The 14,658-nt window shown below is 34.3% G+C and overlaps 1 protein-coding gene and 2 long non-coding RNA genes across 6 annotated transcripts in view; 2 read left to right on the top strand and 1 right to left on the bottom strand.

Moving 5' to 3' along the window:
• The first annotated feature begins 3,946 nt into the window (after positions 1-3,946).
• LOC100780294 (protein IQ-DOMAIN 1) lies at positions 3,947-9,278 on the top strand. 4 transcript variants are annotated; one of them, XM_006579764.4, is made up of 6 exons: positions 3,947-4,256; positions 5,026-5,109; positions 5,559-5,846; positions 7,053-7,277; positions 7,683-7,802; positions 8,479-9,278. In XM_006579764.4, exons 2-6 carry the CDS (start codon positions 5,041-5,043, stop codon positions 9,139-9,141), a joined length of 1,365 nt encoding a protein of 454 aa, XP_006579827.1. In that variant the 5' UTR covers positions 3,947-4,256; positions 5,026-5,040; the 3' UTR covers positions 9,142-9,278. The 4 variants fall into 4 exon arrangements, with proteins under 4 accessions (XP_006579827.1, XP_006579826.1, XP_014631046.1 ...); XM_006579763.4 differs by having other exon boundaries at positions 3,948-4,256; positions 5,032-5,109; XM_026128410.2 differs by lacking the exon at positions 3,947-4,256 and adding an exon at positions 4,263-4,904.
• Positions 9,279-11,460: 2,182 nt separating this feature from the next.
• Positions 11,461-13,459, bottom strand: LOC121174882 (uncharacterized). Its single transcript, XR_005891442.1, has 2 exons — positions 12,820-13,459; positions 11,461-12,699 (listed from the first exon to the last, which is right to left on the bottom strand). It is a non-coding gene; the product is annotated as an uncharacterized lncRNA (long non-coding RNA).
• LOC121174883 (uncharacterized) overlaps positions 12,692-14,658 on the top strand; it is a 29,862-nt gene continuing 27,895 nt past the window's right edge. Inside the window, exon 1 of the long non-coding RNA XR_005891443.1 lies at positions 12,692-12,931. This is a non-coding gene — a long non-coding RNA (uncharacterized lncRNA). The remainder of the gene's footprint in view (positions 12,932-14,658) is intronic.

Below are 14,658 nucleotides of genomic sequence, written 5' to 3'. Positions count from 1 at the left end.
AATTGGCAATTTGCTTTGCTTTCAAATTTTGTAACAAAAATGCCTTTCATTGGAAGTAAGTTGGGAGCCTTGAATAGGTCACCCTACTTCCATTTGTGTGTAATAATTTTAGGCAATTTTTCCTTAGGATAGTGAGTGTTTTGTGGGGAACCTTAAATGAGATCATCCAAACACTCTTAGGATTCGCCAAGTTTACATTTCTTGCACTTTAATTTCTTGCTTATCACGCTTATCTTGAGTTCTTTTGAACCCTAGCTTTTACTTTTTGCAAACCCCCAACAAGAAAGAACCACAACTTAGGAACCAACATGAGTCATCATTCATCTAGTGTTAATGGTGAGGGTACTAGTCATAAGGACCCTCTATCTAGAATCTTAGATGAGTTAAGTTCCCTCAAGTTATGAAAGAAAAACTAGAAAGAAAAGAAAAAGGAAAAGAGAGGGTAGGAATAAATCAAGGTGAGAGGGAACAAATAAGGGAAGAAGAAAGAAGGAAAATACTATAAGAATTAAGAAAAGAAAAACATGTCTCCTATAGTAGTCATGTCCCTTGCAAGAGCCTAAGTGAAGAACTTCGTGACTATTTTGAAGGAAGGCATAGGTCACATCTTAGACCTCACTCCCATAGGAGAGAAAAGGAAAGAAAGCCTCAAGAGGCTAACATTAACCTCTCGTACTTCCATGGGAAGGACAATGTAGAGGCTTACTTAGATTGGAAAATAAGGGTAGAGCAACAACTTAAAAGGAAGTCTACTTCAAAATCTTAGTGCCCTCACTCTTATCTAAAGAAAGACCAAGGTCAAGGCATCTTAGGGCCAAAGATGATAAGGGAAAGACAATAGAAAAACAACCCCCTAAGACTAGTATGCAAGAAAAGACTAGCTCTATAAAGTGCTTTAAATGTCTTGAAAGAAGACACGTTACTTCTTAATGCCCCACCAAGAAAACCATGATTATGAGGGGCCAAGACATTTATAGTAGCCAAGATGAGGCTACTACTTCACCTTCCTCTAGTGAAAGTGAAGAAGCATAAGGGGAAGAATCTAATGAAGAAATCTACCCCAAGAAGAAGGCCAACCTTTAATGGTTAAGGAGGAGTGTAAGGAGGTAAGTGTCTCCTCCAAGAGGTTTGCTAAGAAGGAAATTAATTTTGCAATAAATACAAACATTAAAGAAACTTCCCCTCTTAGACAACCTCCACATCTTCTCCTTTGTAAAAGGACACTTGTTAGCACTACCACACCTCTTGGGCTTGAGATTATACCTCAACTAAAGGAGTTGTTGGATGAGGGTTTGATTCGTAAGAGCTTAAATTCTTGAGCTTTGTTGGTGCCCAAAATAGGTATTATGAGGCACCAAATCCCTATGATAGGTGGTATGATGAATGTGTTGAGTGGTGCAACCCTCTTTTGTAAAATCATCCATGCATCCAACATCTTCATGATTCACATACATATGGATTCATTAGGTAGGTTTGTTCTTATTTTTTGTTTCAATACAAACCTAGGTGCTCATATAGGACACCTTAGGTTTGTCATACTTTTTGGTAGGAGTAATCAACATGGAAATATAAAAAAATGTACGTTTCATTGCATGACTTTCCTTAATTTTTTAAATGGTGATCAAGGGGTTCCCATGAACCATAAAAGAATAAAGGTCATTCCTAAGTGGCCCACTCCACCAAGTATAAGGAAAATTTAGGGCTTCCATGACTTAACAAACTTTTACAAAAGGTTTGTCCCATATTTTTCTATACTTGTAGCACCACTCATTGAGTTGGTGAGGAACCATGTTCCCTCATGGGACGATGCCCAGGAAATGGGTTTTCAGACCTTACCTTACTCCAACATACCAAACACCACTAATATATATGTTTTTATTCTTTTCACAAGTGTGGAGGGAAGAAGCCCAGAGTTTCAAGAATCTCGGGATTTGAGATCAAATCCTTTTCAAGGGGGAGGGAATGATGCAATCCTACCCCCCAAGGGCATTGGATAGAAGACTCTAAGAAGATTGGGCCAGAGATGCAAGAGAAGACCCTAGGGTTCTCATAAGCCTTAGGGTACATTTCGGATCCATGAAGTATGAGCCCACTTATCTTTGTACATATTAGATTAAGGTTTCATTATTTTTGGGCCTTGTATTTAGGGCTCCATAATGTTGGTAGGATACCCTAGAAATGTAGGATTTTTCAACCCTTGTATTTTAGGGCACCTAGACTAGTTTTTGTATTAGGGGTAGTTTTGTAATTTCACATGCATTAAGTGAATATTTGATGTGTGTGTTGGAAAAAAAATTTAATTGAATTGGGAGAAGCCCAATACAATTAAATTTTAGAGGGGGAGGTAAACATTTGCTTGCTACACCCCATTGCCACATCATATAGTCACACTTTGTGCATGTCCTTCATGCTTTACATGGCTCATGACACCTAAGCACACTTAGTGGAGAATCTTGGACTTGATCTTGTATTAGTGGGTTGAACCATGGCTAAAATTCACTAATCATAATTAGTGAAATTTTGGCTCCACAATTTGGCTCCACAAATTCAATTTCAAATTTAAGTGAAATTTGAATAGAAATTCAAATTTCCCTCCAATTTTGTGTGACACTTAGGCTATAAATAGAGGCCATGTGTGTGCATTATTTAAACTTTATTATTTGAGAATTACACTTCAAAGTTCAGACCTCATTTGGGACAAAAATTTCGTGCTCCTTGTCTCATTCTCCCTCCATTCATCTTCTCCTACCTTCAAGCTCTTATCCATGGCTTCTTTTGGTGGTGAACTTCTTCTTGACTCATCTTCTCCTTGAAGTGGCGTATCCTCTCAACTCTTCTTCTTCTCTATTCCATTGCCATTAAAATTCAAGAAGCAAAGGACTCCATTGATGAAGAAGATCCAAGGCCTACAAACTCCAATGGAGCTACATCATGGGTTTTTTGTTTTAATTGCATGATGTTCAGAACATGTTATTTTATTTTATTTTATTTTGCTGCTTAACTTGAGTTTTTTTTGTAAACTTGAACCACCTTGTTTTGAGCTAAAAATATTTATGAGAAGTTTTATTTGATAACAGTGAAACGAATGTGGACCTTTTATCCACGTGAATTTACTTATGATTTTATTGAATAAAAATGGTTTAATTAGATTTCACATTTTATATATATATTTTTTTTCATTTACATGCATGTTGGATTAGATGGTGTCACATTAAATATAACAAAAAAATCATTTTTAATCTTAAGATTATTTTCGCACTTATATTTATGAGGATATCTAAACGAGACAGAAAACTAACCATAATATAGTATCGAATAAATTATTCAATCAAAGCTTGCATAACTAGGGTTCAACAATTTAACAAAAAAGATAATTTGTATTTTTATTTTCATCTCCAAATTAAAAAAAAAAAGACTTAAATATGTTTTTGCTTCTTGTAAATTTGTATTTTTTTAATCTTGGTTCCTGTAATGTTTATTTTTAATCCTCATAAGTTTACGCTTTTTTATTTTTCTTCCTTGTAAGATATTTTATTTATTTATAGCCCAGGTAAGTTTATATCATTTTTTAAATTTTAATCCCTATAAGCATCAACTCATGAGAATTATAAATAAAAAAATTTAAAATTTTAAAAAGAACTAAAAATTGAAAGAATACAACTTACAAGGACTAAAAATAAAAAAAAATAAAAAGACTTATAGAAACAAAAATTTAAAAAACCACCAACTTCAGCTACTAAAATTAAAAATAAAATGAATTTATGGAAAAAAATGAAAATGAGCAAACATGAAAAAACAATATATTTAATAAAAAAGAACTAACGCTTAATCGCTAACTGTACCCAAATTCAAAAGTCTAAAAAGTTGGTTTGTGAGTAATGTATAATGTATTTACACATGAAGTACATTTCTGTCAAACTCTAAAGAAATCTATTACCTGCATTTCTTTCTTTCATTACAATTTGTGCTACTTTTTGTCTAACTGGTGTTCTTGTTTTGTTTTGTTTAGTTTGTCTGTTATTTAACGTTAAAATCTGCAAACACAACAGAACTGGGACCCAGTTAGCATGTGGATATTGTTATGTTACATTTCCGGTAGTTGAAGTTTCCTCCTTCAAGGCAATTATTTACCACAACAAGATCTGGTCCCTCTGCATCTCTCTTCTTCTCTTGTTGTGGGCCTCAACGTGTCTGCCACACCAAGTAAAGTGTACCTTTGAATTTGATTTGCAGGATTCTGGGATTCTCATGCAAAGGTCTTGGAATGTTTTTTTCACTTCATTTGGGTCCTCATTCTCATGCAATTTTGTCCATTTTTATTGTTTTTTGGCCTTCAAAACTGGAAGTTTTGTACTGGGTTTCATAGTTTCCTTTTCTTTCTCCTTTTTGGATTGTACTATATGGGCTCTTCTCCATTTGTCCATTGCATACTAAATTTGCATTCTTCTTTTGTAGTATTTCTCTTTCAAAGTTGGAAATTATGACATGGGTTTAATGGTTTTTCAAATCATCATATCTTGGTTCTTCTTCATTTGATCACAACATACCAAATTTACATTTTTTTGTTGTAGTTTTCTTTAAGGCATTTTTTTGAAGATGGAGATTTAGAAACGAATTCTTATCCATTTGTTCTCACTCATCACCTTAACAAACTTGATGAAAGTCTTTTACTTTTTTTGTTGGGTGGCGTTTTTGCTATTTACTTTCAGTTTCTTGTTCTTTTCAGTTATTACTGATTATTTTTTTAATCATACACGTTAGTCATAGATCTGTTTTCAGTGCTTTTGCGGTTTTGAGTCTCTGTTGACGTTTTCGTGGCAGTTTCCTTTCCCCCATTCTATGCATGAATTATGTTTTCTTTAACAGTTTGCTTCAAATTCAAAGCACATTAATAGAAACATGAGGTTTCTAACCTTGTTGAATTTAATTACTTTTTTTTTTATTTCAGTTTGTTCATCTTATTTTCCCTTCCACGGATGTGTTTGGGTTGATATTAATCTGATTTGCCTTTCCTTTGTCTCAAAGAAACAGGAATTGCAAATGGGGAAAAAAGGGAGTTGGTTTTCTGCAGTGAAGAAAGTTTTCAGTTCAGATTCCAAAAAAGATAAGGTTTAATTTAATTATTATGTGCATTGAACAAGGAAAAAGAATCAGCATTAATAGCAACACATTCTTTAACACACTTTTCTTATATTGTATCAACAGAAATCTAAAGGTTTTGGTACAGTTGTTTTTTGGGCAAATAGTTGAAATGAGTTTGAGCAAACAAATAGAGAAAGGGAGAAAGAGTGCTTCCAAATAAAAGTACCAAAATCCTTACTTTCCAAGAGTACTATAGAATTTCTCTAAATTTTGTTGGAAACTATAAAATCACACAATTGAAGGTTCTTAAATAAGAAGCGAGACCCACAATTTTTTATTTTCAATAAATTTTAGGATTAAAGTGTGTTCAAAAGTGTGTTGCTAGTATTTCTCCAAAAGAAATTTGTTTGTTTTTATTTGATTTTCATGACCAGTCTCTAACTCAAACAACCCTTTTAATTTTTGTGCCTTAAAAGAAAAAACAGAAAAGCCACCAGTCAAAGAAAGCAAGCAGTGGCAAGGATGGGGAAGCAGCAGTTGCTCTTCCTCCAATAGAAGATGTTAAATTAATTGAGGCAGAGAAGGAACAGAGCAAGCATGCTGCTTCTTTGGCATTTGCCACTGCTATTGCTGCAGAGGCTGCTGTTGCTGCTGCTCAGGCAGCTGCCAAGGTTGTTCGTCTGACAAGTATGCCACATTATACTGGAAAGACTAAGGAAGAAATTGCAGTCATCAAGATTCAGACCGCATTTCGTGGATATATGGTATTGACTTACTTCTTTTCCTTTTTATTTGGACTTTGGTGTATAGACAAAGTCACGAATGGTTCTATATTGCGGTCCACATCTGCAATTGCGACCGCAATGTAAAGGATTTTGGACTTGTTGCAACCGCATCATGACTGCAATTGCGTCTACATCAGCCGCATTTCCCTGTAACTCCCATAATACCAAGAATTATAACGAAACTGCAACTGTGACTAAAACCGTAATTTAGAACCATGCAGTCACAAGCTACCAATTAAATTTAAAAAGAAAGAAATCTCACCCCTCTTTTGGACAAAGTTTGTTCATCCCATGTTAGAAGGTAGTTGATGCTGGCAGTTTACAAATTTGCAACATGAATGTCCTTTCTTTTCATAGCAAAAGAGAGCATGAATCTCTTCTTCACAGTTTTTATTGATTAAGCTAATGTTGTTGATATGATAGAGACAGCTGGAGAAATAGAAGCATATCGATTTTCTCTTGTAAACTTTTCAATAAGTACTTATAATAGAAGAAATTAAGAAATAAAATGAATTAAGCTTCTTTCGTAAGTTAAAATTAATTTATACATCATTTTTTTGAAGTTCAGTGGAAGAATTTCTATGAAAATTGAAGTACGTAAATTTGTTTTAACTTATGGGAGAAACTTATTCATTTTATCTTTTTTCTTCTCCTATAAATAAGTACTTAATGAGAGGTTCACCGAAACAGGTCATCCATAGTGTACTCTATTCAGCTGTCTACATTACAAGAAGTTGTACCTAATAATACAGTAAAATGGTAATGATGTGTTTAATAGTAATTACAGAAGAAAAAGAGGAGGGAAATTGAGGATTTCAATAATTTCAATTATGCCAAATAATGCAGTATTATGGTTACATTATGCTAAAAGTAGTAACAGGCTCTGCAGGATTTTCCATGAAGAGAATGCTCCATAGATTTGGAGAAATTTTAAATTTGTTGTATTCATTTCCAGATGATGTTAATTTGTTTCATTTTCCTTTTGTACCTCTTGATTTAATTGCATGGATATCAACCGAAGTTTTTTTGTTGATAGGATGTCAAGATGCATTCTATAATAATTATATTCAAAGGTGTATAACTATTCGAGAAACAGTTTATTTCACTATGGATAGAATTTGTGTCTAAACTAGAGTTGCTTTATGTTGCATATATAATGAATGGTTATTGTTTTGAGACTTATAGGCAAGAAGAGCATTGCGTGCGTTGAGAGGTTTGGTGAGGTTGAAAACATTACAAGGGCAGTCTGTTAAACGGCAAGCTGCTAGCACCCTACGAAGCATGCAAACTCTAGCAAGATTACAATCTCAGATTCGTGAAAGCAGAATTAGAATGTCTGAAGAGAACCAAGCTCTTCAGCACCAACTACCGCAGAAACATGAAAAAGAACTCGAGAAGTTGCGAGCTGCTGTAAGCATTCTGTGCATATTTTCCTCTTCTGTTATGACTTATGAAGCAGTGTATGTTATGAATCAGTGTGATTGATGTGCTCTACAGAAGGCCTTTGTTTTATTGCTCAAAATTCGTGAATGCAATTTTCTTAAATGAACTAAGCTTAATGCTTTCTTGGGTTAATTTAGATGTAAATATGCTGATTATCTAATAATTGGCAGGTGATTGTAGGAGAAATTTCTCAGGAAAAGCATGCTTTAGTGGAGTTTTTAATTTACTTCTGCCATTGACTTGTTCAGTGATCCTTTTTTGGATAGGAATGTGTAATTTTCCATCTGAAAATAAGAGCTTCACATGAATGATATATGATGATGAGTGCTTCTCTTTTAATATGTATTGAAATGGCAAATACTTTTACAACAGGTTGGAGAAGAATGGGATGATAGGTCGCAGTTAAAGGAGCAAATTGAAGCAAAATTGTTGCACAGGCAAGAAGCTGCTTTGAGAAGAGAGAGAGCTTTGGCCTATTCATTCTCACATCAGGTGGCAAGACTACCTCATTTATGCTTTATTTTTGTTTCTGTTTTGGTTTTAGTGGATCAGAGAGTAACAAGTCCTGAACTCAGACTAGCAAAAATGAATCCATTTTCACATTCCATTCTCACATAAAGCAGTTGATCGGTTCACTAATTATTCACAAAATAGCCGAAGAAACATACCAATACAACGTTTGTGTGTGAAAATTGTAGAACAAAAATAGAGTTAATCTAGGTAAGATTTATCAGTTTTTTTCTCAAAAAAAAAAGTGCACTATGAATCAGCTTAATAAAAAAAGTTATGGAAATACCATTTTTTCTAGTGATTCTACACTTATGCTATGGAAAATAAATATTACCGTGATACAGTTACACTGCTTATCAATGCATTTCTGAAGGATCTATTTGCAATTCCAGATAAAAGATATCCATTTAATTAAACCAATTCATATAAGAATGCTATTGCACCTTACATTCGTTGGCATGCTGATCTTATAAAGTAGTTATTTGATCTAGGTTGTTTGTTTTGCTAGAGATAACTGACAATAGTTATATCGTTTTAGATGCACTTGTATATGTTTATAAAACTGTTTGGATGCTTTTGATTGACTTACAAATTTTGATCAACAAAAGTCTTGTTTTTTCATTATGTATAACTAATAACTAATTACTTTCTGAAACAGCAAACATGGAAGGGCTCTTCAAAGTCATTAAATCCCACATTTATGGATCCAAACAATCCCAAATGGGGGTGGAGTTGGCTAGAGAGATGGATGGCTACTCGGCCAAGGGATGGCCACAGCACTGTGGTGGATCACAATGATCATGCATCTGTGAAGAGTGCAGCGAGCCGTGCCATGTCTGTAGGGGAAATTACCAAATTGTGCTCTCTCCAAGATAAAAGACCTTCCCCTTTTGGCCAAAAACCAAGAAGACCTGCCCCTCAGAGTTCCCCTTCAAAGACACCATCTACTAATGGAAAGGCAAGGCCATCTAGCTCAAAGGGTAGTAGTGTCTGGGGTGGAGATGAGGGCTCAAGAAGCATGTTTAGTGTTCAGTCGGAGCGCTATCGCCGACACAGCATTGCAGGGTCCTCAGTGAGAGATGATGAGAGCCTTGCAAGCTCACCTGCCATTCCAAGTTACATGGCACCCACAAGCTCTGCAAAGGCCAGGTCCAAAATCATAAGGCCATCACCTGAAAAAGGAGGTGATTCTGTTTTTGCAAGGAAGCGCCTTTCATTCTCTCCTTCTTCTGCTTCAAGAAGGCATTCTGATCCTCCTAAGGTGGAAATGGTTTCCAATAATGATGCTGCTGCCGCAGTTAGCAATGGAAGGGGAAGGTAGAGCTGGAGCAATTCTTGTAGGAGAACAGTGTCTATTATTCTGTTTGGATAAACCTCTCTGTAATTGCTTATAGAAAATAAGAAGATAAAATGAATTAAATTTTTATCACAAGTTAAAAATCAACTTGTGCTTTAAAATCAAATCGTACACTTCGACTTTTATATAAGTTGAGGTACATAAGTTGATTTTAACTTGTGGAAGGAGTTGGGTTCATTTAGCTTTTCAATTTTTTGTTTTATAAGTGTTTATGGAGAAGTTTATTCAAATAAAACCTATAAGCACAACCAATTAAAAGACTCAAGATAACATTAAAATAACTTCAGCACAAATTATATTTTAATGCATCTTAAACTTTTGATTAGTTGTGTCTATAGAGACTGTCTCATGCCAGAATGACTCTTGGCCCCAAGTCTCTTAGAACTATGAATGAAGATTTTGATAGTTGCTTTGGTCCTCTTCTTCAGCCCCCTCTTCATGGTTCCTTCAGGAGTGAGATACAATACAAAATTGGCTTATCAGTTTGTTCATATCAACAAAAAAATAGTTATTTTCATAAATCTTTGACAAACATCTTTTACATTTCCTCTTAACAAACAACTGTTTAAGTGGATTGGTTTTTAGGAGTGACCCTAGTTTGTTTTGTGAAAAATTCTGTTTTTGGTTTAATTTACTGTAACCCTTGTCGTGTAGTATGTTATTTGTATTTTTTTATTGTAATTTAATTTATGGAGTATATTGGTTTTCATTTTGACTATATTAGTTACAGCACATACTTAAAATGATGTCAGGAGAAGAAGCAAAAACTAGGAAACTGGATACGGGATTTTCTTATCTGGGACTTCTGCATAGAATACATATATCCCTCTATCTGGAATCGTTAAGCGTGTGAAAATCTACATTAAACATCAATTAATTGGTGGAATTGTGTAACTAGGAGGATCTTCGTGATTTTCATTCGCTCATCTCTTCTATAAGGTGTGGACTTATTACATTGTAAAATGTTACATGAACATCTATTATATTATTTAACATCTAGAGTATCAAATATGATCTCACATTTGACTGGTATAACATGCGTTATTTGCTTGGGACGTTTTCCGCATATCTCAAATAAGAATATCAAATTAGAATTACTCTTTTATATGCAATAGAATTACTCTTTTTATAATAGGTGTTGATGTAATATTTTTCTATTTATTTCCCTCTTTCACATAATGTATAATGTAGTAAGCCTCACTTTGGTCTCCAAAATTGTAACTTTTTAATCTAGTTCTTGAAATTTATCATAAAAGATGGCAGTCCTTGTAATTTTAGAACCTCAATTACTTTTGTCTAACATTCGTAAACATTAAAAACAAATAATAGAATGCTGACATATATATTTATTATTGGTGAAGGTTTTTACTTCTTAGGTGATTTTACAAGGTTGATTTCCTAAATGGGAATAAAACCTTTTTTGTTTTGAAGGACAATTCATTAGAAACTAGAAACATCTACAAGCATAGTACAAGTATAATTAGCGCTCAAAACATTCGAGATAAATCTCGGTGGAACATCCACTTTAAAAATGTATATCATACTAGCTGTAGAGATGTGCGATGCACGTTTCCTTTTTTTTAATTATCATATTCGTTGTCTTTTCTCTCTCACATACTTGTCTACTTTAAAACACTTAGGTTGAGTTTATTTAAATTTATTTGTCAAAAAATATTTATTTTAATAAAATAAGTAATTCTATGTTTTTTCATTTTGTTTGTCTAATCTGTTTTTAACAATTTTATGTTTATTTTAAGAAGAAAATAGTATCTATTTATTAAAAAGTGCTTATTTTAAAGTTTAAACAAATTATTCTATTGTTGCTCTATTTTACATTTTAGTTACCATTAACCTGCATTTCTTTACACGTTTTTAACACACTAATTTTCGTATTTACATTGCATTTACTGGCATTAATCGTTTTTAACACATCATTCATTTATGATATCAATAAAAAATAATATATATATATATATATATATATATATATATAAATAATTTAATAATTTTTTTTCAGCAATAAATTAATCTAATCTTTATTTCTTATTTTTATATTCATTATCAATAATGTTTATGTTTAATAATCATTATATTATCAATAAAAGAAATCAATAATCATATTATATTTAACATCTATATCGTTAACCACAGTGGATGCGGAACATTTTTTTTTTAAAATACCTCTTAACAATGTAAATAAAATTAAAATGAATAAATTAAACTATTAATAAACATAAAAAATAGAAACAATCAGAAAACATGATATATATACCTGAATCAAAATTTTATATGTCAATCAACCTAAAGTATACTTTCTTCCACTTTATAAAACTCTTCATAAAGCAAAAATAAGAACAAAAAAAAAAAACTGAAAAACGATAGACTTGACCATATCCTTCATAAATAATTTTGGTTTTAAAATTATCTCCATTCAATCCTGAAATGTAAGCCCAAATCAGGACGGCTTCTACCGTGGTGAAGTGTTTCAAATGGTTTACCGAGAACCATTTTTTTTCACCATGAGATACATCTCATGTACACACTTATATGGTGGACCTGTTGCACCATACTTTTTTCTTCTTTCTCTTTCCTCCAATCCGGCCAATTACAAACGGTAACCACCTCTGTTTTTCGATGTGCCACCGCTCACCGTTGCCGGAGATGACTTCCGGCGGCAGCGACTCTCCCTTCTTCTCTCTCAGTTTTCTTTTCCTATCTTTTTCTGTTTCCTTATTCTTCTTCTTCTTTCTCTTAACTATCTCCTCTCAAACCAACAACCTTCATGGTTGAAAATAAAGAAGAAAATGGACAGAGATTTACAATCAGTCAAAGACAAGCATATCAAAAATTGTAAAAGTAATGAAAAAACCAACAAACCAAAAAGACAAGAAATAGCAAACCAGAAAGAAGAAAAAATTAGAAATTGCCATCCAGAGATATTTCGTTTGGGGGTCGAGGAACCTCGGTGGCATCCAGATCTGCCGTGTATGCCATTGGATTCCAGATCCGCTGCTCTCATAATCGGGATCCAAATCTATCGTACATGCGGACGAAATCCAGATCTGTTACTCATTCAACCGACATCCAGATCCGCGATGTTTTTGTTGAGGGAGGAGCAGGTGGTGGGTCGGCACGATGGTCATTAAACTTAACGTCGATGTAGATCCGACGGTGACGGAGGTTGGTGCCGTAGAACTTGCAGGAGCCAAAGCCACTATGGTCTGAGAGATCATTGGGAACAATGGCAATTGCGTTTGTTTGATTGGAATTGAAAAATCAAGTCAAGGAAGGAGGAGAAATAGGGGATCGTAGAAAAAAAATTGTGGAGGGAGGAAAAATAAAAGTGGCGGCACAGCCGTCGGAAATCGCCTCTGCCGGAGGCGCACGGCAGAGAGGATGTACCGGCGAAAGGAGAGATGATATGGTGTTGAGAATCCATAATAAAAAAATAGACCATTCATTAAGGATATTTAAAATGTTCCACCATAATCCATTTGAAATACTTCTCCACGGTATGCATATCTAAAATAAAGAAACTACATCAGCATTACCACAACCTCTCAATCAGTCAACATTTTGCACAAGAACCTATCCAAAAATAAAAAAGATAGTCAAAACCAAAATAAAAAAGTTTAACTAGACCAGGTGGTCACTGCAAGGAGGTTCGTGCTTGCAAGTTGCAAGGTGCTCAAGGTGGTGACTTTCAGTCTATTGCTGTTAACAAGGTGCTCGAAAGGTGCTTTGTGCTTCCAAGGTGCCTATTTTATAATTTTGGTTATATGGTTATGTAAATATTTTTATTTTTCTAGACGCGTATGAGTAGAGTATGATTAGAACTTTTTTGTTTGATTGTTTGTTATCTTGTCTGAATGAGAATTGTGATTTCTGGAGGGGTAGATTGCTACTGGGCTTTGTTTGAGGGGTAGACTTATTAGGTTGCTTTTGTGTTAGAAAATAATAATCACCCCCACTAGAGAATGGCTTGATTGGTACTGGTCTTTGTTTGAGGGGTAGACATAGACATTGGCTTTGCATGATGAAAAAAATTTGAGTTAGGCTTCTTTGTGGTTGGACTTTGGTATTGTTGAGGGTTGAAATCAGATAAATTGTTGTTTGGTGGACCTCAACTACTGGGACTCTATTAGTACTCTTGCTGGGGAAGTGGTTCTGGGCTATTTTCCCCCTGTTTTGGTTGCCACTGGTGTTGTTCCTCTCAATAGGGAGTTGTGGATTGACGAGTACTTCTCAATTATTGCTGATATTGTTGGAGGAGTGTGGTTGAGGTGGTGGCTTCAAGCTGTTGCTGTAATGTCAAACATGGAAATGTTTGTTGCCGAAATGAGCAGTGACTCATTCCAGCTTCTAGGGATGGCAGAGAGGGGCATGTTACTTGAGTTCTTCGGCAAGAGGTCATGTTACGAAACCCCATATAGTTGAATAGAATGAATATAGACAATATTGAATGTGCTATAAACAAATAGTCCTTCCAAAATTTACTTGGAGTAGTAAAATTCTCTTAGAGTTTGTTAATCAGTTAATTTATTATGGTTACTTGTTAGTGCTTATTAGTTAATATAGATAGGAGCAGTGAATTCTAAAACTACATGGTTGGTCTTCTACTTGTTTGCATATGAAATTTGAAAACTTGGCTGCGGGAAATCTAAAAGTTTGATGTCAACATCAGAAGCAATGAGTTGGATGATGCTTGAGACTTGAAGATGAGGAGGAATTATCATAGCAAGAAATTTTATTTTATTTTCCTGCAAAATACTGGTAGAATGAGTAGGCACTGTCAATACTGTTGGTAGGACGCCAATGATATGATAGGTTGCTAGTAAAAATCTATCAAGAAAAAAACTATACAAGCCTAAAAAAACCGCAAGCAATTTTATCTATCATAACTACTTAACTAGTTTTTGATCGTCAATAGATCTCGTTAAAGAAGGTTACCTACCAAGTAGGATTTTAATAACTTAGGAGAATCAACCTCATTCATGGGAAGGATAAATTAACTACAAATTCTTAGTCATATATGTGGACTATCAACATAGGCCCATCCAAATTTTATAGGCTTAAACCGCAGGCGGTTTTATAATGTCAACTAATAAACTAGTACTTACCCAAGTGCCATTGAGTCTCTTTGAGAGGAAGGTTGCTCACCAAGCAAAATTTTAGTAGTATTAGGGAGAATCAATCCCCAAATTTATGGAAAGGATGAGTAAATTTTGTGTCATTAATTACTTGTGTCAATTGGCATTCACATAGCAAGAAAATATTGCTAATGGACAATGAAATCTCAAGTAGAGTTTCCTTTACGAGAAGAGCATATCAAGGATAACACTAAGTTGATTGTGAGTCCTTGTAGTCAAGTGATAGGCTGTGGGTTAGCCTCAAAACCTTGTAACCTCATTGTCTTGAGAAGCAACAAAACTTCATATATATCCCCAATCTAGGCATAGGCTGAGATCAACGAATTCCATG

Source organism: Glycine max, chromosome 5 (genome assembly GCF_000004515.6).
Source record: "Glycine max cultivar Williams 82 chromosome 5, Glycine_max_v4.0, whole genome shotgun sequence".
Classification (NCBI taxonomy): Eukaryota; Viridiplantae; Streptophyta; class Magnoliopsida; order Fabales; family Fabaceae; genus Glycine; species Glycine max.
This window is presented reverse-complemented; position numbering and strand designations above follow the sequence as displayed.

Bases quoted from the DNA above. Each gene is read 5' to 3' on its own strand.
- LOC100780294 (XM_014775560.3), top strand. From the start codon at position 4,900: ATGAGGTTTCTAACCTTGTTGAATTTAATTACTTTTTTTTTTATTTCA. The intron at 7,278-7,682 runs GTAAGCATTCTG...CTTTTACAACAG, and splicing joins TCGAGAAGTTGCGAGCTGCT to GTTGGAGAAGAATGGGATGA. The intron at 7,803-8,478 runs GTGGCAAGACTA...TTTCTGAAACAG, and splicing joins CCTATTCATTCTCACATCAG to CAAACATGGAAGGGCTCTTC.